Genomic DNA, 26384 nt, shown 5'->3' on the forward strand with positions numbered 1-26384 from the left:
CTGATTATATTCTGATTCAGCGAAAAGGTGTACATCATTACAGACAACATGAAACAAAGAATGAGATGAAAAGTTTAACTTTAATAGCTTATCCCATACGTTCTTTTTTTTCTTATTTGACTGCATATTGTGTAACATACAAAAAATATAAATAGAATATTATACATATATATACATGGTATTGAAGAAATCAAAACGAAAATGTAAGACGCACAATTTATGAATAAAATGTTTAAAATTATTATTATGGCAAAAAATGGTGCAAAATTTTATGTGAAAGTATTCCTGAGTGATATAAATCAGAGTCTGGGTCTTCTATAGCAAAAATGGGTAAGAATTGGATTTAGAATTATAATACAAAACATATGGTAGTGTGAAAGCACGTTAAAACTTTTTATTGATATTAACATCATAATTATCAAAAGATGAAAGTAACGAATTACTGATACAGTAGGTTAATAGGCACTGAATAGAAATTGTTTACACTATCATACACACGTACTTTGCTGGTCGAATGGACTTCCTTTTTTTCAGTTTCATATCCTACCGATAATCAATGTTCTTATATCATAAGCGGATGAATACAGAAGAAGCTACCCACTTTGTGACAAAAGGAAGTATTGATTTTTTTAGATAAACAAATATTTTGTTCGTTTGCTTTGCTGAATTAATGCAAAAATTGTCTCTCAGAATATACTTATCCAAAACTGAAGCATTTGAATCCATCTTTCAAGACATTGTTGATAATGTCTACGAAGAGGTCAATCTTTAAAACGTCACCTTAAACGCTGCCCAGAATATTAATCACTTGTAAACAAATGTAATGTTCAATTATGTACACATTTTATTTTCATATTTATATTGCACTTTGAATATCGTACCCTGTCTTAGCTGCAAATTCTCGTCTCTATTTTTTTTTCGTACACGCTGCAACTGTAGTCGAAACAGCTGTTTTGGTTTGAATTAATTTCTATGGAAAGCAAGCGATGACATAATTTGTAATGAACGAGAACAAAGTGTGCCTTCGCCAACAAAGAGAATGGTCGAAAATAGATGTGCCAAAAGTACGTAAAATGGCCTGTTATGCGTTTACGACGCGGCATACAAAGACGCAGTGAAGCACAACGATACACTATAAGCCTGCGCAAACACACACTACCTGTCCACGATCCTGGCGAAAGATGTGGTTTGAAGGAAATCCACTTTGTTGTCATAAACAGTTGATATGTCAGGTACCAGAGGCCATTTTTAGCCTGTCCAGTGTCTCTCGTTGCTTCTCTCCATCGATTCGTATACTGTGAACAAAAAGTCGACTTATGTCACCTACTTGCGTTACGTTACTTTAGTGGACTCACGTTCACCCGAAAGGTCCATATTATAAGGTCCGCTGAATGGTACGACCATGCCATCTTTCTTAGCGTTACAAAAATTAAAGGTCACAATGTAAGTTTAGTAAAAACGAATGACAGGTGTCCCAAGGATGTCCCTGTCCCATATTGCTACTGTGTAGCGCTGAACAGGGCGGCATCTTGCGGCGCGATTGCCGATGACTGTGTAAAGTGAGAACGTAGTCGGTTCTAGGTGACAAAGTTCGGGGCATCGCTGCCATTCCATGATTATTGACATTGTTTTAAATTTGTCAGTTGGAGCACAGGTCTCATTTCATTAATGGAAATGTAGCCAATCATTATTAGTATTGCAGCTCGGTATTGCAGTCACAACAACAAAAGCATGTCCAAGCATACCGACAGAAGGTACGTCATTGGAAATAACGTAATGGTTTTAATCGTTGGAGAAAGAAAATGCTTTTGTCATTGTGACTGGTACATAAGACTGGATTCCTTAAAGGTCGTGAATCATTATCATGCATCTTGTCACAGGTCAATACAGTCAATACATACATAAGAATTGTTCCTGACGTATTTGTGTAACACATCTATAATTGGTTCATTGTGTTTGTAAGTTCGGAATCACAGCCCGCTTTCCAAAGATAACCTTATCAGCTGATTTTTCACGATGGTCTACATACATGTATAAACTCAGAGTGGTAACTTACAGTACTGTAAGTAACCGAATGTCAATAGACTTGTGACGGCTATTTGTCTTTCTTACAACTCTGAAAGAGTACAATAATCAGACACGGACCCATCCTTAGTTCTATGTATTGGTTTTGGGGGATTCTTTGCAACATCTTTCGGTTTGTCAATTGTCTGCATACCTTGATGTTCCCATCCAACATCCTTTTTGTCTCGATAAGGGGAAGGGTTTGTCAATACGTCAATCGTCGGCAAAGATTGCGTCAGGTAAGAATTTGCCGGCACAGACAGTAGTTTTTTGCTCAGTGATTCGACACATGGTACGGTGAGCTTCGATATCCTACCGCCGATTCCATTCGGAAGGTAACCATTACTGTCACTTGACCTGCCTTTGCCGTTGATGGCGTCACAAACATCCTGCCGCAGGGACTCCGGACGTGTTGATAAGACCGAACACGACTTGTACTTTGTCATGCATGTGTAGCCCTCTGAAGAAGGCACGTTCTTGGTTGTCCCATCTGTAACGAGCAGGTGATAAATGAGTTCCTTGTCTTTGTGTAGCTTGTCTTCGATATAAATATTGGATGGACATTGGTTGATAACGTCGAATGTCTCACGTTCGGGCTCCATAGGCTTTGGGATGCGTAATTGCTGAAGGCGCCTGCTCCTCTGTGGAGAAAAAAAAACGAATGAGAAATAATTTTATTAATGAAGGATTTTGGAGGTTCCCCCTATTCGATGAATTACGAACTGATCATTCTATCTACTATTAATTTTGGCTGGGATACTTTACTTTCTTGAACCAACCAAGATGAGTAAGTACTGAGTCAGACATCACGTTGAAAGGTATTCAAATCCAATCTAATTCATACGTTTGAAAATTTTTAACAAAATCAACCTGCCTTTGATGAATAGCATAAAGCTAGTCCCCACAAAGAATGATTTAATGACGAATGACCAATCTTTGCCTTTTCATGAAAGAAATCACTTAAGAGATTAGCATACCTTCCGAACGTTAGCAATGGCTGAGAGGTAAATATTCAGTTTTCGAGACTCCTTGAACCACTGGCGGTAGATGATTGCGAAGAGCAGGACAACGAAGATGAGTGCTGGAATGATGAGCAGGACGTATACCATATCTGGTACTGGATAGGCAAAAATTAAAAGGAGACTGGCATGACTGGGGGTTAAAAAAAAGAAATTAACTTGAATGTGGGTGGAGAGAGAGAGAGAGAGAGGAAATATACAGAGCAAGGGCGGAAGGAAAGGTAGCATCAAAAGGGTGAAAAAGAGAGACAAACGAATGGTACAACTTCTATCAATATTTCAAATTGGGTTTTCATGCAGTTTCTTTCATTTCCAGTGGAACCAGAATACTAATATAGGACTTCAACCAATGGAGCTATTACTCCTCTTACTACTGTATATAAATACCATGGTTTCTGACACAATCCTTTGATTGAAATAAAAACATAAAACTCACCGTATTTTTTAGCCCCGCACATGTCAACTCTCGCAGTATCGCTCTCACCGTCCAGTTTTAACCCATGTTCATTGACTGTGCGAGCAAAGATTTCGACTCGAAATTCCTCGTCTTCTCCGACGTCATCCCCGCATTCGACCAGGACGTCGTCCTCCCTCCGGTCGACATCTACGACTTTGGAAATTACGTTATGCTGGTTAGCTATCGATGCCGAACGTGTCTTGATGATGTAGTCTTTGATAGGACCATTGGGGTGCTCCGGTGGGTCCCAGTAGACCTTGACCGTTGTTGGTCCACTTGGCAGGACCTTCCCGAGACGTGGCGACGATGGTGCTGCATGTAGAAAAGAAAGTTTGGAGAACCTGTTAATAAAAGGAGGGTTGAACTCACAGCTAAAATAAATCATAAAGATAAATTTATATGAGATTTTACGGGTCCAGAAATACTTGAAAGCGACCCTAAGTTCTTACATGAAGTACTAGTTGCTCTAGCTGACAAAACACGCTTCAGTCTCTGTTTCTTCGGTTGTTCCGCTGGAATACGTCTTGCTTCACTAAACCTCCTCCATAGACTGAAGTATATCTTTCACTCTGTAGGCATACATGGAGTCTGTGTCACCAAATTAATATCTTTTTTTTTAAACCAAAACGGCATTTTGATTACAATATAAGACTTTTTATATATTTAGGTTATTTTTTTACCCTGGTGCACACATTGCATTGCAGTTTCAGGTGCAGGTGCATGATTCATGAATTTAAACCACAGCTAAACCTGAAGTATAATGTAAGTCCCATCGTTTCTGTTTATAGTAAATGATCTATATATTCGAACCGGTGTGATATCAATATTTAAAGCTATTCAAATCATCTCGGTGATGCTGATCATCAAAATTTTAGGTTTAGATGTAGAACAGTTAGAGATCCCCACGGGGGGGGGGTGATATTCATAGCCTATGGGGACTACATCCCTCACAATGGATGCATAATGGCTAGCCTTCTGTGTAGGTGGTGAACGTAAAAAGTAGAAAAAAAAATGTTCAAAAAATTCCTCCAAACGGTCTATACTAGCTCATGCGGATACGAGAAGGCTATCTACATATCTCGAGTATCTAGGCACATGCAACTCCATGATCGAAATAACGTAGCAAGTGACTCTTTATCTGGAACATGTATTTGGTGCTAAAGCAAACTCTAAATAATTCTTATTCCCAGCAGCTAAAAGATGAAACATGATCTTTGTAGATTTACATTTTTTTGTTAACAGGAATTCAAAACATCATTTAAGAAATTTGTCAAAAGATGATAAAGGTCATACCAAATTCTATTCAACTTTGCTAAACACGAGGGAAAACTTGGAAGTATCTCATTTAGCAAAAGAACATGCTCCAGTTGATCGTTAAGTAATGCCTAACCTTTACGAGTAGCTTAATAAAAATAGTATCCAGAACAAAGTGGGATCACCGAAAGCTTAAAGTAGACTCTATAATGGCGCAGGGGATATTATCAGAATTTGACATCCTTGGAATTTCTAATCAAAGGCTAACCTTGAATAAGTATTGGAAATAAGACCCATAGGATAGTTTCTCGGAGAACATATCATTTAGGTCAACAAAATAAAGGTTCGTCCAAAGATGGTAAGTTGAAACATATCTATTCTGATGTATAAAATTTAAACGATGTTTGAAGGCATACAATTCACATATCCTAATCATTAAGTAACTTACCACCAATAGGGGTTTTAAATGTCTTCTTGATCGCTGCATTACATAAACCCTCTGTACTACACGCTCTTACACCGACATCATAGACACTATCACCGTAGACCTTAAGCTGAACGAAAGTTGAGTTTGTTCGGACCGAGTTTCCATTGTAGCTGATTTCGTAGTAGGTTACGCCGTTTGGCCGTAGAGGTTCTGACCACGTGAAATCAGCAAACCCGAAGGATGACGTCAGTGAAACGTTCACATCTTCCAGAGGAGAAGGGACTATACACAATGGTAAGAAGGACACAACCTTATTTTGTTAATGTCATACCGTATACTAGGCCATTTGACATAAACATGATAAATACGTATTTTTTTTTATTTTACAAGCGACTGTAAGATTTGAACGAACTTACAAATGCATTCATCAATTATGCAATATTATTAATTGCATCTTTTATGTTACACGATAATTTAATCACTCAGTTAAACACACAAAAAAGTTGTATTTGTAATTATATTTTTCCCATAAGTATATCTTTATTTTCTTATATTGCAATGTATGTGTAATTATCAGATATAAATTTTCAGGCTGTTAGACAGAATAAAATTTCTCGATTACTTGATATTAAACTCTACTTGCTGCAGCAAACTACAGCGTTGTTTTTTTTTTTTTAAACATCAGGAAAACGTAAATTTGAAATATGGAGTCATTGCTTCAAGGTCAATACACCTAAATTTTCCCCAATACTTGCGAAAAGGCTTTTCTTTCTGTTATGTTTTGGAAGAATTCTCATCAGTTATCACTCATCATGCTTATCAATGATGCTGTGAAGGCTATTCTTATTAGTATTAATTCTTATAGATTTACGCATATGACGTCAAACTGAAAGCGCCCTCCCTCAGAGGATAGAGGAATACACGCAAACGGAGTTGTCAGGGATGCGCCAATGGCTTCATCCTTTAAGCATGTTAAGAATAACAGCTGCGTGATGGCGTTATTACATAAGGTTTATTTTAAGAATTACCTCCTCGAAGCGTTCTAACGACAACCGGAGCGCTGATCGGGCCAGGACCAGCATTGTTGAATGGCTGGAGTCGGAACGAATACCTGGTGAATGGGATCAAGCTACTGATCCGGATTAGATTTTGTTCACCAACATCTGACCTGTTGAACCTGATGATCTTCTCAGAATCTGTAGAGTATAGAAATTGGAGACATGGTAGTCGGGCGGCGGGGGAGGCAAGATCAACAGTCAATGGTAGAGGTACTGTTACTACATAATAGTCCAGGTTTCGATTACCGACACGGCACCATGCCTACATTGTGTCTTTGAGCAAGTCATTTTGGACAAGCTTCAGTGTCAGATCTTGAAGATGACATGCTTAGAATATGCACGGTCTTTGTATAGCTCACTTCTTCCCATTCTCTTTAAACACTATTCTCAGTGTCCTCTCCTCTACCCCATTTCTCTTGTTTTTTGTTTCATCACTATAAGGCTAATCCCTCTTTATCTTAATTTTATATGTACTTATGTACATGATGTATGTATTTATTTACTGTCACGGCTGACAAAGGTTTCAAGCTATGCTTATCTCGGGACCCTGGCAACATTTGTCTTTACATTGTATAATTTTCCATGTAGTTGGTTCAAAAAATTCTTTCAGAACTAAGGGTGTAGTTGTCGCTGACTATTCTTACCATTGCAATGTGTGTTGTGCCCGTAGTTAGCGTCATCCAAAGCACAATAAAGTATTTGATAACCAGAGACCATAACATCACTTTCATCAGAAGTCCAGGTAATATCCACAACTTCTGGCTCATCTTTGACCGTGGTGATCGTGACATTACGCGGAGGCGCAGAGGGTGCTATTGAATTAGGATACAATACATAATCAATTCAGCGGCATTCTTCGATGACTATAAAGCAACCATTTATCAAGAGAGTTCGGCAAACCAAATTAGATTTGTATATCGAGACAATATGGCGGCTATACTTGTTTCTTCCGCAAATACAAGATAATGCGACAACCAACTCTAACCAAGCTATAGGATTTCATTTGAAAAATAAGCATTAAAAATCATTCAATTTAGCATGCAAGATCCCATGGAGTAATTTTGAATCATGTGAAATTCTCTCTTTTGGGGGGGGGGAGAGAAAATAATTTTTGAACAAACAAACAGATGTCAAATAATTCTGTCAAACCCATCAAGGGTACTTTAGTATTGATTGACATAAATAGCGAGTTTTCGCGCCGAGAAAGAATTCAAGAACACAGTGAATGTATTGAAAATGCAGTTAAATAACAAAGAACAGCTGGGAGGTCTTTGTCGAAAACCGGAACAGCAGTTTTGTTTTAAGTGTCCATAGTCCAGGTCGAAATTGCTGTTTTAATTCACCAATTCTCTACAAAAACTTCTTGGTTACTCTCTATCATGAACGACATTTGGCAATACATTTTCTATGTTCTAAGAAGTGTTCTGGGTTGCGGTGCGGAATCTCTTTATTATAATAATGATATTCAACGAACCATTAAGGCCAGTCTTTAGTCTCCTTGAACATTTGGAACTTCCTTCTTTGTTGAATACCTCTATCTCGATTATGTACCACGCACTTGGCTGGAGGAGTGAAATATCTTTCTCAATAAGTGAGTTAGGGGCTAACCAATCCTTGCTTGTGACATTCAATCTGGAAGAACAAAAATATGAGTTTTTGTTACACTTGAAATCAAAGGGAGCAAAGATTATGATATAATATGAAGTTTAAAACTGCAAAATGAAAAACCAAGAACGTTTGAGTGGGGCTATTAATACTGTTTAATGAAAATAATAATGGTCATTTGATTTTTATTGATAAACATATTTTTGGCAAAATGTATGAAAGAAGTAGCATCAAATCATCCATATAGAGGGCAAAGTATCTTGGGGCTACGCGATCAAACGATCAAAATACTGCCTCATAGGAAATAAGACCTATTTGAGTATTTTTTTTTAATCCCAAGATGCTGCTGTTGAGATTGGCCGTGGGATATTGAAAAATGATTCATGTATAACAGCTTTGGCAACTATTTTTATTTAAATATATATATATATATATATATAATTCTTACGTGATATTCGACCAGGAATCCAAACAGGTTGAGCAATCTTCCTTCCATCTGATCTCGTACTTTCGGATGACACCATTCGGTAGTTTAGGCGTATATATAGATACAAGTATCGATGTGGGATGTGATGTGAAATTCACTGATGGAATTCGAGGCACTGAAAAAAATCAACATTCTTTGTCTGTAATGAGAACTTGGCCAAGAAACTATCAGCCCCAAAAGGTATGAAAGAACAGGACAACATGCTTGGGAAGGTACAAGGCATAAGGATAAGAGACAGGTAGGGGAGGAGATGGCTGGAAGGAATTACAAAAGAAACTAGAAAACATTTGAGATAACTGAGCATGCTTTCGCAGGATAGAAGAGCACGGAGAAAAAATTCTATTGGTCACCACGAGTCGAGAATGGCACTTAAGAACAAGCTAAAAAATGAACGACCCCTTCACAAATGGAGGGACATACAAGGAAACTGGTATTTTAGTATATACGGGAGAAAATAATTTTCCGTTTCGAAGATTGACCGTTTTCAAAACATATCTCTAACGCACTGGGTAATTAGTCTGAAAATATAAAAACGACTAATAATTTACTGAGAAACGGACATGTTTGGGAGCATAATGAAATTGCTTCTGTCTTTGGAAAATTATTTGTGGTATCTATGATGTAGGAGAAAAGGTAGATTTGTTGCCAATCTAAAGGGAATGTACCTATTATGATCTAAGTATCCGGTACAGTTCGATTATAGTTCGTCACAAGAGTTGATGGTTATAATGAAGGTGGGTATGGTTTATAGCCTCAAAAAAAGGTAACTTCGGTGATCAGAATATATTTGAAATATTTTGTACACTACATAGTAATGATAATCTCCCATCTCGATCGATTTGCCTTATTCATATACTACAAAACTTTAAGCAACATATTCAATTTCACGTCGCATTATACCCTAACAGGCACTTTATTCTCTTTATCTTTTCAGTCAGGATCGACGCCAGTGTATTTTGATAAGGTAAAGACAAACTAATGGTGACGTCCTTTTGGTTCAATTGAAACACAGGGATAAAATAGGGTCACAATCAAATCTCTCTTTTTGATACGTTACTCCTTTTTCTTCTTCTATTCCTCCTTTTTTGTACAATGCGTCCCAGAAGAAAACAGAATTTCCATGCCTTTCCTCTTCAAATGCAAATGAGCTATGAACTTTACTTACATCATCAAATAACTGACTAATCTTATTCCTCTATTATAATACCTAATATGAAACGAACACCTCACGCAATAATGAGCAAGACGATTTTGAAATTTTAATGTCAAATCAGGTTGTACAGAAAGTTTGGACAAGATTGTTTCGTGATATGACGACCGTGCTTATTCGACGATTAGCGCATTAGCATGTCTGATATATTCCTTTTAAAGTCTTTCTCAATGACCTCTTAAATGGGAGTGGATTCAGATTCACACGTAAGTTTCTGCGCAAATTGTTTCTGATATACCTCAATATTTATTGTTTGTAATCTGTCATGCATACACGATTTGGTAAGCTGTACTTGATCTCCAATATTAAAGACGAGATTCCACTTTTACCAGAAGTGTCAAATTGATAGCAAAACACATTTCATTATTGTGAAATCTATGTCTGAAAACAATTATTTTATGTGGGACGCGCTGTATATTTTCTTCTTTTTATTTCAAGGTATAACTCGATGATCGAAATGTAGGGACGCTCGCCTCCCTGTCCCCCAAAATATAGCGCTGGCTAGACTTACCCGAACTGTTATCAGGTATGCAAAATGTCGCCCTCTCTCCGTTGCCACCACTGTTAAATGCATGTATCGATCCGCAATATTTTGAGAACATTTCCAGATCTAACAAAGATAAGATGACACACATTTATTGTTCGGCAAATTGATAGAACAATATGTGTGCTGTTAAGAGAATAAATTCGTTTTAAGTTGTACAGAAATGATATAAATGAAACTTTGGCCCAAGATCTAGATATTAGCCGGTATTCCCGAAGGGTAACAAACGTTAGTAAGTGATCGGCTGTTAACTTTAGTATGCTTACTAACTAGCATGCCTTTGGCAACAGGTAATTCATTTAGTATGCATACCAATTTAAAAGCCTTACTAAACAAGCATACTAATCGTTCCAGAATATCGGCTATCGTCTCTGATTTCAAACAACTATGACTGAACTGCCTTGGTGAATTGTCTCCCTGATGGCCAATCAGCCATGAAGAAGCAATTTCGTCCCGAGCAACCCCATCAATGTTGCTGTGAACGGATTTTTTACCTGGTATAGTTATAGATGTACCATTAGTTATCCAGTTGCGCTGCAGCGATCGAATGACAACACTGTATTTCAAAGAAGGCGATGAAACGGAACTGCTATTCACACCAAGAGCCTAAAATTGAAGTGATAAAATACATTTTCAATCCATAGGATCATCAATGGGAGCAGAAACAATTATTCAGATCAGATTCTAACTAAGATAAGTTCAAAGTTCTTCATAACAGATCTTTGATAAACACTCCCATCAAGAGGAACAGTGTGTGTAAGATTTTACAGAGAAAGTGTCAGATGACTTCTGGCATACGAAACGAACAGGAAGTGCAAGTGATTTTCATGATTTATGGCGTATATAAGAAAATCTCGGGAAGGGGTGATGCCAGATACGCAGGAAGGGGCAGCATATTCATTTTCTAAGAATCAACCATTATTCCTAGAAAAGGGAATATCATGCCATAATTATATTCGTCTTGAAATGAACATTTGATGAAAAAAAGCCCCTTGATTAATCTTTTCAACACAGTGATGCGCATTGCATGCTGTTAGGAATCATAACAGTCTTACAAAGAAATGACGTGAAAGAACTGCATTTTTCTGTTCGAGAAAATCAGAGACCCAAGGAAAAGCAGACGAACGAATGATTCACTCTCAGGGGAAAAACAATTATGTCAATAAGTTTGTTCTGGAATGAACATTCGACAATATCAAAAGACATGGCATTGTTTCATGAATCCTTACCAAAACGCAAAGAGATCACAATAAGCTTCTGATATCCTAAATTGTACTTATCGAATCTTTGAAATGGTATCCTTCCTTGCTTGTTTTTTCAATATAAAAAGAAAAATATGTACATGTTCAAATTGACAAATCGTATAAATCACACAAAAATATGGAAGATGGCCCATATCAGCGGTGTTCACAAAATCACCCTGTTTTTTCCATTCGGTCTTATATAAAACGTGAATACATGCATCATAATTACAATGAATGTACATAACATTTAATAAAATACATTACAAGAAAGAAAATAAAATAGATTCTTCAGTTTATCATAATTATATTCAATGATTTGATAAGGAAAAAAATCTTACAAGCCAGAAATTTATTTTTAAAAAAGTCAGGAAAGAAATGTTGCTTACTTTCCAACTCAAACGAACATTCCTTTTGTACGGGTCACTGTCCACCCTCTCGCTTTTCGATATGATATCATCAACTAGTCCGCTTGGTGCTGGATTTGAAAGTAAAAATAGAGGAGAAAGAAATATTTACCTGGGCCCCGTATCACAAAGCTTAGCGATGATAGTAAATATGAAAGAACATTTCTGATTGGCTCCTGGTCAGTGTTTTATACGGAATGCGCGAGTGACATTGATATTGATTGGACAGTCCACTTAGCGATTGATCGCCATTTGTGTTGTGGAGCCCTGGTGGAAGTCAGCGCGGATCCAGGAGCTGTGTGAGGTTGTATATTATGTATGCATATATATATATATATATATATATATATATATATATATATATATATATATATATATATATATATATATATATGTGTGTGTGTGGGGGGATGACTCAAAAGCAGTTCTTCTTGTTTGATATCAAGTGTTCATTCATGGTGAGTTTTATTCATTTATTTTATAAACATGATAGAGGGTCGTTACATGACGAAAGCTTTTTCGTTTCTATATTATACTCTCTCATTATCATCTCATTTTCACTTCTCATTTCTTCTACCTCCATTTTTCTAAATGCTTTGCAGTGCCACCCCTTAGTAAAACAAATCAATTATCAAGTATTATCAGTACTTGGACTGAATGATGATCTTAAGCACTGTTTGAAGACATTGAAATTTGTGAGATATTCCCTATTTTTGAGCAAGCGCCATGAGCGCGCAGCTGATACTGGCGCTTTACAGGAACCCATCATCATCATCATCATCATCATCATTATCATCATTATTCCATTATATCATTATTACGAAAACTCAATTACAAAGTACATAACTTAAGTACAAATTAGATATGTTTTAATGCTCATTTCCGAAGTCTCTTTAAAAAAGTAATCAATGTGTAAGAATAGCTTAAAAATCATTAAGATTAGGGGTCATTCGTGAGGGAGTGGTGGTTAAGAGTGCCCCCGCTCTACGTACGCCCATGTATTCGAATGGGAGTTAAGGATTAATAATAATTACCTTCTTCCAGTGTTTGTTGCGTAACATTCTGAGACCAGGGCCCATACTGCGCCCTACGAGAGTCGACCTTTGCTCTCATCCGAATCCCATATAGAGTGCCAGGGGAAAGCTTCGTCAAATGCCAAGGATTCTCCTGATGACACCTACTTGCATCCTAGGAAGGGACAAACGAAACAAGATTAGGCATCACTTGGTAGATGGCCCGCCTCGTGAATGCAAGGTCGTGGGTTCGAACCTCCGAGGAGTCGTATCGAAGAATTCAAAAGAGAAATCATGAATGATTAAAATTCTGTTTTCTACATTGCATGTTATCTTCAGCATACAATTACCCAAGGGGTGTAACCAGGAAACTTTGAGGGGAAGGATGTGGGAAGGGAGGCAAAACGACCTCGATGTGACGTCATATTCTTTCTTTTTTCAATTGAATTACAAGGGTTTCAAAGAGTTGCACAGTCCATATAATTCACATTTCTTCCTTGTTTCTCCCCAACTTTCCTATTTTTCAGTATTTTTTCACATTTCGAAAAATCATAGGGGGCAGTCGCCTCCGGAGGCAAAGCCCCTGGCTAGGTCGATAAGCAATACCGATTACAATGCTCGTTAAACTGTATTTTTCGATCATTAGGGCATATATAAAATGAAATGAAATAAAATAAAATATCAAATATTTTTTATATTTTGTCAGCGATTCTCATTCGGTTATACGTCCTCTATCCGATGATGTCTTACAAAACGGGAGAGGAACTTTTGGACCTAGAATAAACCCTCTATCATAAATCGCCTATATGAAAATGCTTGTTTTTAGTTTTTATATATTTAAATCATGATTTTGGTTGTTAGTTGAGGACCACGATAAAATTAACTCACTGTATCTTTGCTCCAATTATCCAGTCCTGAAATATACTCCAATTCAACGCAGAAATAAGTGCGAAAACAACCAATGTCCGAAGGTGGCGCCCAACTAATTTTTATTTCACGGGTATTGATCGCCACTGCTCTGATCGCACTCGGAGGTGAAAGGACCGCTGCAGAAAAAGGGGGAAAACACAGTAAATTCGACATAGTTGCATTCACAGCACTGAAAATAATAAAACGTTGAAGAATAAAGAAATATTGGAAATCTACATATATCCGTAATAAGGAAAGAACCGATGATTATTTTATCTATACGTTCGGCGCCTTTACTCGACAATATTTTGGAAGTTATGATAAAACATTGAAGATTACGTCTTTTTGATAATTCCTTTTCCAGACGTAAAAGCCAATCCCCTTTAGCGATGGGTCGCGTTCTTAATCACTCAATGTTAGAATGTAGCATGTAGTGGCAGCGTAAGGACATGATAGTTGTACGGACATCTGGCGATCAGCGCACGGTAATCGTACAACCATCGCAGTACCATCGTAAGAGTCATACGATCTATATACCCTTGGCCTCTTGTATACGGCGTGGAATTCGACCCTCTACAATACATAACTAAATAACGGTGGCCGTAAATAAATGTGAAACTAAATCAAGAGCCTGTAACTAACGATGCCACCAAAAAAACAAAAGAATTTTACATCGCACGATGATCGTAGCAAATGTTACCGCGCCATTAGGCGCACTCATTGCGTAATATTAATACTAGCAGTTTTCATTTTACAGTACCCCCATCTCTTAACAAGTGGAGCGCCTCTGGCAGTCTCGCCTGCATTACGCAATTAAATACAGCAGTAGTGCTGACTTTGAAAACGACTACAAAATAATTATTTACAAAAACACCATTTACATAATAATATAATACTACGTTCATTGACCCGAAATGACATGACCTTAACCGTGTGACTTAAGACTTGTGCAGGGGGATTGGTCATGCTTGATTATCCATATGTCCACATTTCATGAACTATATTCATAAACCTTCAAAGTTATGGTGGTGATTCAACAATTACCCATTATGGCCAAAATTAATGGACCATAAATGACCTTTGACCTTGGTCATGTGACCTGAAACACGGGCAAGATTTTTAGTAATACTTCATTACCCTTAATATGTCCATATATTTTTAAAATTTATGATGTCATTTCAAAAACCTAACCTTACAGTGGGTCAAGATTTTAATGTTGACGCCGCCGTCGGAAAAGCGGCGCCAGTAGCCTCGCTCTGCTATGCAGGCGAGACGCCCCCCCAAAAAAATGACCGGGAGCGTTTGCAATTATGAAATGATTTACCTTGAGAACGTGCAAACGTAAGGATATTGGTGACATTTTCTTCCCGGGAGACAGCAGAGAAGTTGATTTTTAAACCGTTCAGACATCTGGGCTGAGTACGTGGGACCGTGATCGTGCAGGAAGCAGAACTCGTCACAGCATTTGTAGAGCAATTTGTATAAAACTCACTCACTTGTCTAGAAAAGAACAAAATAGAGTCAACCGCAAACTGGTCCCGTGGCGTTTTCAAGGATTTCATCAGTAAAAAAAAGGGGGGGGGGTATACAAATTTCGTTTCCAATTCTCGTTAGCCAAGATAATTATGATTAAGTGTCGCCAAAAAATTTGACCCCTCCCCCCCAAAAAAAAAAATGGGAATGGATCGGGGGTGGACAATCCCTTTTTTTTCATAGGCATTACATCACTGCACAAATCGTTTACTGTTAAAACTACACACTGTTATAGGGTCTTTCCAGGAATAGGCAAATTCCACGAGGGTTGTGTTTGTGGTTTTTAATTATGTTGATTTGAATCAATAGAGAAAAATCAAATGAGCATAATGCTGAAAATTTCATCAAAATCGGATGTTTTACAGGACAATGAAAAGAAAGATACAATATTTCATATAAAGAAATACAAAAAATAGTGAGTGCATGGTGACATAATTAGTTCCGTCATTTGCATACCGACCTGGATGTACAATGTTTTGTGAAATTAATCGAAATTTCAAAATGCCATAACTTTCTTATTTTATATCCGATTTTGATGATATTTTCATTGTTGTGCTTGTTGGATGTTTCTCTTTTTATTCAAATCAACTTTTTGGGGGTGGACTTGTCCTTTAAGCATAAAGTTGCGTTATCATAACATCTTGGACTGTAAGCTTAATACTATTGGAGCCGTTTTCAAACAATAAGGTTTTTTTTAGTACAGTGTATTTGCCTCAGAAAGAAACATTACTGCTGGGCCCCGTGTCATAAAGACTTATTATATTGGTAGTTTTGCTGCTATGGTAAATGCCATGCACGTAAACCTTCATTTGGATTTTCTTTTTACCCCTTTTAAAGGACAAGTCCACCCCAACAAAAACTTGATTTGAATAAAAAGAGAAAAATTCAACAAGCATAACACTGAAAATTTCATCAAAATCGGATGTAAAATAAGAAAGTTATGGCATTTGAAAGGTTTACTTAATTTCACAAAACATTTATATGCACATCCTGGTCAGTATGCAAATGAGGAACTGATGACATCACTCACTCACTATTTCTTTTGTATTGTATTATATGAAATATGAAATATTTTTATTTTCTCGTCATTGTCATGTGAAATGAAGTTTCATTCCTCCCTGAACATGTGGAATTCCATTATTTAAACATTTGCTTCAGGCAAGGAGGTCCCAATCGTCAAATTCGTAAAAATTGAAATAATATATAATTCAAACAATAAAAAAACAAAAGAAATAGTGAGTGAGTGACATCATCGACTCTCTCATTTGGATGTAACTGACTGGCTCGTTCATTTTGTTAAAAATAAGGGAAACTTTGAAATGTCATAACTTTATTATTTTACATCCGATTTTGATAAAATTTTCAGCATTGTGCTCGTCTGATTTTTTTTTATTGATTCAAATCAATATTTTTCTGAGGTGGACTTGACCTTTAATTGTGATTGCTTTCATCATTTAATCTCACACCCCGTTCTCTCTGTCACGTGATCTTTCACGAAGCCCACGATCGGATTTTCGCAACGGATCGTGATTTTTAAAAATACATTCAACATCTTTCTACGACTGATCCGATTGCCACTAATGGAGCCCGTCTTACAAAGAGTTGCGATTGATCCCATCAATCGCAATTATGAAAAGCCAGCAAAGGCAACATATACGATGCATGTTTGCTCCTTTTTTCTAGATATGAAAGTATATCCATAAGTTCATTGATTTCTTGACAGTACGGTGTGTTCTCCTATGTTTACAAAGAACATTTGCACATTTCCTGTAGAAAGAAATTATGACACTGATGAATTTCCATAGAGTTACGACTGATTGGATCAATCGTAACTCTTTGTAAGACGGGGCCCTGATCTGATACGATATGAGGCGATCACTACGATTAATACTCCACGATTTAACGAGAACATCGTTCCAATCGTGACGCAAATCTTGATAACGGGAATTACAGTAAGTATTAACGGGAATGGTTATTATGGATTCGACTTGAAAAAAAATGCAAGCTACAGGATCCTATTGTTCACATGTGTCTGTGATATGTTGTAAAAAGGAGGCCCTGAAAAAAAAATTATCCGAAAATCATTATTTAGTTTCTTTATAAAAAAAAAACAAGTTTAAAGATAAATTGACAGGAAACACCATCAGAATTCTATTCCATAATTATACTTCATGTATTAGATTATTAGATGCCAAGGAGTTAAATTTAATGATGATTTTTTTTCTTTTCAGTCACCGATATCCGACAGTGGTTCCATGACCATTGCTACGGCGACAATTGCTCCGATGGAAAATCATCTGCCCGTTAAGTCAAACATTAAACCTAACCTCCAAAACTATATACACTGTTAAAAAGGTGATTTTACAGAAAAGAAACAGAAGATTTTGTAAAAAGCAATAACAGAATCATTCTGTAAATTCATAAAACAGGAATTTTTATGCAATTTAAAAGAACAGGTCTGTTTAAAAAGGGGGGAAAGGTTGTATTTATTCAAGGAAATTTGTAAGACTCCATATACCAATTTCCTGTAAGATTACGCAATTCGGTAATATTACAGGTGTTCTCGAGACTCTGCTGCAGGAACTTCTTTGATTTTAAGGATAAATTTTCTATCAGTGTAAACCCCAAATCCTCATCGTTATTCTGAACCAAACACTATAACAATCCTAACTTTCAAACCCTATGTCCTCTGAAAACCAGAACAAATGTCGCAGGAGCTGTCGTGTCACCCTTGAGGTTATCTGCATGAATTTGATTTCTTTTTTTTTTTCTTGGGTATTTTTAAAATCCATATTATGAACAATATAAAAAACAATACAAAGTTCGGATTTTTTCCCCCGAGGTCCTTCATGAAACTGGCACTTAATGGAGCATTTCATTAAAAGATAGCCAATCAGATGAAAAGATTTGTAGCTTATAACATCTGATGACGAATATGATGAAAAATAATGCATGATCATGATATCAATTATCATTTACTTACTCTTTATTATTCGTGAATTTAACCCAAAATATGCTGTCAATTTTAACATGAGCCTCTGTGTTATTAAATACATCGTGCAACCACTGGCATGTTAAAACAGTCCCGTTAGAACTGTTGCAATCCAGACTTGACTGAACAGAGCTACCTGCAGGTAGAACAATAAGAAATATGGGGAAAAACATAAAAACCCGATATATTCAGGGCATATTAGATAAATGAATAACACACCAAAAAAATCAATATTTGAAAATAGGTGGGCCTTCAGAACGGATTGAAATTACGATGGAGCCGAAGAGAAAGTGCTCCTATACAGTGCGTATCAAAAAACCGTTTTGAGAAGTCTATATATAAAAACTTTGTTTGAGAATATTATATCTATATTTTGATGTCAATAGATGCTCTGAGATCTTATCTTTGAAATGTCATTTAAAAAAATAAAATTTTGTTCATGCTTGAGCGAACACGGGACGTATGTGTTGGGGGTTCAAAAAGAGGCTTGCGCCAAAATGGAAGAAATGAGAAATTTGATGATTAGACTTTTGGCTAATCAGCAGACTTTCGCTTAATCTTTTCATCATCTTTGAAATAATTTTCTAATTATGCTGTCAAATTTCATTTACAAATTTATTTATTTACCTGAATTATTTTGTTTTCATTTAAACTTCTTTTACCTTTGAATTTTCCTTCATAAGTAAGAAAAAAAGACTTTCTGTCAACCCAAATAAGAAGATTTGCATTATCAATTGGGAGAATTTGTAATTATTCAAATCCTTTTATTATGTGAAACAAATCATGTAATGGTACTTATAACAGACATGAATCCTATTTTCAAGGGGTTATTGAATCTTTCACCAAGTTTAATTATGTGTTTGACAGGACAAACAGGAAAGGATTCATGTATTTCAATGGCAATGGCGTATTGTGCCAAGTTTGAAGGAGCAAGATATTGCAGATCGGGTAAAATGTATTAAAAAGTTATGAAGCGAGCAAGCAAAAAATTCCACTTTTTTATTAAAATATCAAATTTTGTGATTTTGACGTAATATTCAGAAAATGATATCATATTTCACTTTCTATGTTATTTTTCTTTCCAATTTTTTTCTTGGTCATGATTTTTTTTAATTTAGGGGGGGGGGCACCCCGAGCCCCCACCCATCAGTATGGCACTGTTCAAAGGCACCATAAACTTTGTAGCACACAATATGAAAGGATTTGAAAAAAACACGCTCTCTCTCATACTTCGGTTTAAAAAAGAATTGTTCTTGCCTAAAGAAGGAATATTCAAAGCTAAAAGAGAACATGTCAAAAAGGAACAACAACAAAAATATTCAAGCAAATAAGAAGACTTGAAAATGAATTTTGACCTCATAATTCGAAATTATGGCAAAGATAATGAAAAAGTTAAGAGGAAGAAGTCCGACCATCACATATTTATCACATGCCATTTGGCGCAAGCCTTTTTAACCCCAGACAAAAACATTCCGTGTTCGCTCAAGCATTAATGAAACTAAATTATTTTAATGGCACCTATTGACACCAAAATATAGAGATCATAATTTGAAACAAAAATTTTATAGACTTTTCAAAAGCTGTCCCGTTTTTTTGTTATACGCACTGTATTGTGGCATCAAGGGTATTATATATACAGTATATGTATATATATACATACCATACATACATATATATTATACATATATGATGAAACAAATGGAAATGAGAGGATAATATATGCGTAGCTTCATTCGAGTGAAATTCTGAATCAAAGTTTGAAAAAAATGCCTATATTGAACCTGGGTCTCTGGCTCTGAATGCCAATGTCTTAAGTGAGGGGTGACCTTATCCCCCCAAAAAAAAAATCACCATGAGAAGGTAATTATTTCGTTTTTGTTCATGTTTATTACAAAGTTGGAGGTAAAGCTAACACCCCCCCCCCCCGTCTCCGGCCCGCAGTCCAGGCCTGTGAGTATGATGGTGAGGAGTGCGAAAAGAGTAAAACAAACGGAGAAAAAAATAAATTATAAATCGAACGATCGTGGTCAAAGTGATTATTATTCACGCCCTATTGCCCTCATGGCCGACCGAAGGCGAACTCTTTGTTTAGAACAGAATTGTTTAATGCGAGGTGAAAATTCTTGCATCGAAAAAAAAAACCCAATTAATTAAGTTGGCTAGTTTTGCACCAATAAAATATGCAATATTATCCTTTGTTAAACGTTAAGGAATATTAAAGTCATTTTGAACACGCTGAAAGATGACTATTGCGAATAATAATAGGTCAGCCATGATTATAAGGGCTTATTTTTTTATAAAAATCTACTATCAAATTGAAATATATAAATTTTAGCGAATGGCATTAACAAACAGTGTGAAAATTAACAAGACATATATATTTTATAATATTTATTCAATAACACATAACAAAAGAGGAAACTGCACATGACCACATTACTGATTCATGCAAGGCAGGTAAACATTATGTTACAGTTACATTTTAATACCAGGAGTTAACAGATGAAAATATATTGAAAATAGACCAAAGTAATCTTTGATGGGAAGTTAGGTGACAATATTTAACTGTTAATTATCATGTTGATTTTTAAAAAAACCAGACCGACTGCAGCTAGTATATAGGAAAATTATAAAATCGTTTATGTTGCGAAATAAGTGATAAATAATAAATAAATAACATTGGTAGACACGGCATTGCAACTTAATGAATGTGCAGTGTTTGTGCTTGTCAACTGGTTAGATTTGGGGGTTAAATACAGTACCGACTTATATTATCTCCTTTAAAGTCGATTGCAATTTTCACATATTTTGTTTTGCTTTTTAAACCATCAATAAAAAATGCGGCATCGAATGTCACCAATTTTGTATTTTGTAAGGTTGTAGATTTATGTTTTATATTAAAAAAGATAACAGCTTCTTTTATGGTAGTGATTGGTAGTGATTTTTATAAAAAACCTGATTGCTAAGAAAGCATGAATGTTTGTTAGCAAGCAACCAGAGGACCGACGGCTTAAGGTCCTCTCCTATTCATTATCTAGGTACTATAGTCAGTATAATTATACACATGGAGGCCTATATGCGTATGCATAACCCGCATGGGAAGGGACGGTCCTATATGAATGTTTTTTTAACCAGCGTATACATGCATGCCGACATCCGTAGGCTATGGCAAACCGATTTTAAATCCCATTCATTGAAATCAATTATTGCCTTTTGTTAACAATACAAAGAATTCTTCGAGAAAATGATTTGAAATCTTGATATTTTATGATGTTATCATTATGTAATTCTTCATATCAAGAATGAAGTGCTTGATAAGAAGAAATGGGGTAAGAGGAGAAAACGGCTGGTCACACTGTAAACGTCGGTTTACAATTGCTTACACGGTTAGGTGTGACGGCTCCCCTCCATAAGGACATTTTCACTCGAAAGACCACAAATCATAATTAGTCAATTGGAACCTATGAACCACTTACGAAATAATCTACCCGTAACAATTAGAAAATCCTTCTCACTTTACTTATTCAAAGCAGCGATAGAGCGCAGTTTAATATCCTTTTACTCAATTCCATTTCATTTATAATTTATTTCAGCGGATTCACCTCTTCGCCAAACAGCTTTTGTTAAGTGCCAAACTTGATGAAGACATGTAATACATACATAATGAAGTTAATTTGGAAAAACGAATACAATGCTAAGCATAACACATATATTTTACACTAGGAATGAAGTTTTTATATTCAGTTCAGTTCAATTCAATTTGTTTAGTTTTATTTTGTCAGCATGATACCTTAAGCTTGGTCACATTTGATCTACGGCGGCCGTACGGCGAGTCGACAACAGCCGTTTTATTAATTTCAATTCAAACTACCTATATGTAGTTGGTACAAAAAAATGTTGAAACGGCTGTTTTCGACTCGCCGTACGGCCGCCGTATAACAAATGTGACCATGGTATAAGATATATAACATTAGAGGAATTGAAAACTACAGAAAAGTTTATGAAAACTTGTGAGTAGTCGTTCCCAGTACATTACATAAGATTGAATATAATAATGAAAACATTGAATGGAAATGCACACACAGCACCAACAAATACTATCAAACATACAGGGAGGGTGGGGCGGTAAATGTATGAGATTCCGGCAAGAAAACAAATTATTTTGCATATTGATTATTTTTCAACTTAGATTTAAATTACGTAATTGTTGTTGCGTACTTAATTTCATCGGGGAGATTATTCCAAATGCGCGGGCCATAATGCTTTACAATTAATTTAGGAGACTTTGTGTTTTTTCAATCTTGGGATAATGAAAATTATTACTTAAGTGAGTATTGTGACAATGAACGGAATTATTTATCAAAAAGATACGGGATATATAAGAAGGAATTATGTTATGAATAGTACGAATAATCACAGGAGCGATCCGAAATTCATGATTGTCAGATATAATATGGTGTTAATTGAGATTAAAAAAAAAACAAGGTTGCGAAGAAGCTCTAAAAGAGGAGTTCGTACAGATTCTTAAAATTGTCTTACAATTTATGAAGGGGTTCCAATTTTGTTGTCCAATATTCGCCCAAGTAATATTACAATATTGAAGATTGGGTAGGGTAAGACAATCATATATCATAAATAACTCCTGTGGCAAAAATGCAAAGCTTAAAATTAAATCCAACATTTTTTGAGATCTTATTAGCTACATTAGAACGATGAATGTTGTAGGATAATGTATCATCTAAAGTGATGATAAAAAAGTTGTTTTTTGATAATTCAAAAGAATTTCATTAATATTTTAACATCAGAAATATCACGTTCAATATACATAACAATTGTCTCATCATATTTTATTACTAATCCATTAGCATGAAACCATTAACAATCTTAATTAATTTTTAAATTGTATTTTAAACAAGTAAATCAATCATTTTAAATCAAATTATACAGCAATAGGGCATGTAGGTAAGTATATATGTAAATATATATATATATATATATATATATATATATATATATATATATATATATATATATATATATATATATATATATATATATATATATATACACTATATACACTTAAAATGTAGGGCAACATACTGTCCACTGTGTGTGGTAATGTATGTTGGTCAAGAAATCAATATTCTTTTTTTATTTCAAACTAAAGGTAGTAGTACAGTGAAATATTTGGCTTGACTTGATATTAAATAGTTTATTATTAAATCAATGTAATCTAAGCAGAAGTTCGAGGTTTGAGGGTCCTGGAAAGTGTCTTAACGACTTGGTCCGACAAGTTGTCGGATCTGACAACTTTCCTTGACTGGCTAAGAAGTATGGCTTACAGGATGGAAACTTTCAGATAAAACAAATATTGTTGGGTCAAACATCCGAGACAAGTCCAGAAACGTCTTTAGTTCGCGTCCCTCGGATGGTGAGGTTAAAGGTTGGTCCCAGACGTATATGATAATATCTGATTTATAACTTGTGTAAAAAAAAACACACACACACTATCACATACATTGAAGCATGTAAAGATAGCGAACAATAAAATTTCTGGCCTGTAATTATCGGTTTGCTTATTTGTATTCATTTGAAAGAAACACTTTAACACTATCATAATAATGAACGAAATGTTTAAGCAGGAACTCACTGGTTTTGGAGTCATCACCTATTTTACACACGATCCTCGCATTATTCTGCGCTACGTGACTTTGACATTGTAAATATCAGACTCTACTCGTTCGTGCATTTATTACGAAAATTGTGCATCACATTAATCAAAATTAATTCGAGGGGGATTATGGTGGTGTAAATAAAGATTCAATAAGTGAAAATGGGAATCATTGTTTTTTATTCATTATTATTATTTTGTTTGGGGGGGCACACTGTAGTCTGAATAGACGTACAAATGAAATTATATAGGGCCTATTGTACTATTGTAGACATAAACGTGATATGAATTTGCTGCTCGATGGTTATTGGGAGAGAGAATGGGGAGGAGGAATTTATGTCTTGAATTGATAAAAATCGACTCAATGATAGAGACACCCGACGAGGCCAAAACTACTTTTGTGTTCATCGAGTATTTTTTTGTGTGCGAAGTGCGCCGAAAAATACAATTTTGCGTGTTAAATAATTCGTATTTTATTCCAAGTTTGATGGTTTTATAGTGCTTCCCAATGCTTTTCAAACATTATATTTGCATTGATTTTTAAAATAGTTATCAAGCTGTCAAAATTATTTGAGGTTCGGAAAAATCGATATGTTTGCCCCAATTATTTCCAGGGGTGATTGCTCCCTGCCCACCCTATATACCCCCGGATCGGCGGCTCTGTATATTATGTTCATCCCATTCATCAAATTTATTTTATATTCTTTATTAAATGCATCTGCACTCCAATTGCACCTCAATAAATGAGTTCTCAAATGTAATGCAGTCTGTACATGCACAAATGGTGTATGCCAACAGATAGACTGTGGGATGGACAAGGAAAATGTCTCTCGTTTTTCATTTCCGTGGGGCGGCAAATGCAACCACGGTCCTTGGACATGATAATATGTAAAATATTATGAGTGAATACATGCAACATGTTGCCATCGCTAAATTCTGCTCCTGACCTCAAAATTAAAATAATAATATGCGAAATCGTACCATTGATTCGACTGGAAATTCCGCCATTCATCCCATGTGTTAAGGACTCCCGCGAACGCGCGCAAACGTCTACAATGCATGTAACCTCGTTCGCGTTTATTTTTTATTCGTTGTAGAATATACGATGGCGGATAAGATGTCGTCGTCTTCGTCGTGTTTTGACAGCGAAAATGACGATTTACCAATAGCAAATGTATGCTACATGCACGTCTTACCCAAGGAAAGAGGGCCAGTAAATTTCTTCAAGTAAAGAGCTAGAACAAATTTAAGCCTTTGCTACATTCGTTGGTGTAGACTACCTGGGACTTCAGAATAAAACTAGTTATTCGTGCAGCAGAGAAGTTTGCGATTGACTTTCATGCAGCCCGGCCCAGGGAGCAGTGGCTTAACAGGGGCCGGGGGGCAAGCTGCCCCCTGGCGGAGTTCACCGAGAAATTAAAGAAAGGGAAAAGAAGAAAAGGGGAGAAAGAAAGGGAAAAAAGAGGAAAGGGAGAAGGGAACTAAGAAAAGACATAAAAAGTGAAAACTGGAAAAGGAAAGAAAGAAGAACAGTTAGATTGTCATGAAAAAGTGATTTATTTAAAAAAAAACCAACTCGAGGTGTACCCCCTCTTTTGAAAGTAACGCGGTACATCTATATTTATTTTGATCCATTCGGATCTTGCTGAAATGCTTGTCGAGCTGCATGCAAGTCAATCGCAAACAGCTCTGCTGCACGAATAGCTATTTTTGTCCCAGGTAGTCTACACCAACGAATCCAGCAAAGGCTTAAATTTGTTCTAGCTCTTTACTTGAAGAAATTTACTGGCCATCTTTCCTTGGGTAAGACGTGCATGTAGCATACATTTGCTATTGGTAAATCGTCATTTTCGCTGTCAAAACACGACGAAGACGACGACATCTTATCCGCCATCGTATATTCTACAACGAATAAAAAATAAACGCGAACGAGGTTACATGCATTGTAGACGTTTGCGCGCGTTCGCGGGAGTCCTTAACACATGGGGTGAATGGCGGAATTCCAGTCGAATCAATGGTACGATTTCGCATATTATTATTTTAATTTTGAGGTCAGGAGCAGAATTTAGCGATGGCAACATGTTGCATGTATTCACTCATAATATTTTACATATTATCATGTCCAAGGACCGTGGTTGCATTTGCCGCCCCACGGAAAGTCACAATTTTAGCGACCATCCCACAGTCTAAGACATTTAATAGATAAATACATATATTCTGGCATAGCAACACGTACTGCAGTATGTGACGATTTTCCAATTCAGTAGTGAGCAAATCTGAATCTGGATATATAACGTGCAGGACCGTTTTAGGTATAGCGCATTGGGTGTGAGAGTGGGCTCATGAAATAATGCAAGCCGTAAAATTATTATCACTTCCCCTAACATCTAAAAAATATACATATTTCTTGATTTTTGTAAATTCTTTGGAAGATGATTTACAAAATATGAAACAGATCTGGGTAAATTCACTAAGAAGGATTTTAGTTTAGCT

The 26384-nt window shown here is 36.0% G+C and overlaps 1 protein-coding gene across 1 annotated transcript in view; it reads right to left on the bottom strand.

The window, feature by feature from the left end:
• The window catches only part of LOC121424957 (netrin receptor unc-40-like), a 47932-nt gene continuing 21548 nt past the window's right edge, over window positions 1-26384 (bottom strand). Inside the window, exons 2-16 of the mRNA XM_041620856.1 lie at window positions 18212-18356; window positions 15020-15195; window positions 13675-13832; window positions 12808-12961; window positions 11756-11844; window positions 10620-10731; window positions 10093-10191; window positions 8333-8486; window positions 7754-7911; window positions 6924-7091; window positions 6250-6417; window positions 5243-5503; window positions 3520-3852; window positions 3042-3181; window positions 1-2705 (exon numbers count right to left, since the gene is read on the bottom strand). Of these exons, the coding sequence (XP_041476790.1) occupies window positions 2109-2705; window positions 3042-3181; window positions 3520-3852; window positions 5243-5503; window positions 6250-6417; window positions 6924-7091; window positions 7754-7911; window positions 8333-8486; window positions 10093-10191; window positions 10620-10731; window positions 11756-11844; window positions 12808-12961; window positions 13675-13832; window positions 15020-15195; window positions 18212-18356 (2912 nt within the window). The 3' untranslated portion in view covers window positions 1-2108. The remainder of the gene's footprint in view (window positions 2706-3041; window positions 3182-3519; window positions 3853-5242; window positions 5504-6249; window positions 6418-6923; window positions 7092-7753; window positions 7912-8332; window positions 8487-10092; window positions 10192-10619; window positions 10732-11755; window positions 11845-12807; window positions 12962-13674; window positions 13833-15019; window positions 15196-18211; window positions 18357-26384) is intronic.

This window comes from Lytechinus variegatus, chromosome 12 (assembly GCF_018143015.1).
Source record: "Lytechinus variegatus isolate NC3 chromosome 12, Lvar_3.0, whole genome shotgun sequence".
Taxonomy (NCBI): domain Eukaryota; kingdom Metazoa; phylum Echinodermata; class Echinoidea; order Temnopleuroida; family Toxopneustidae; genus Lytechinus; species Lytechinus variegatus.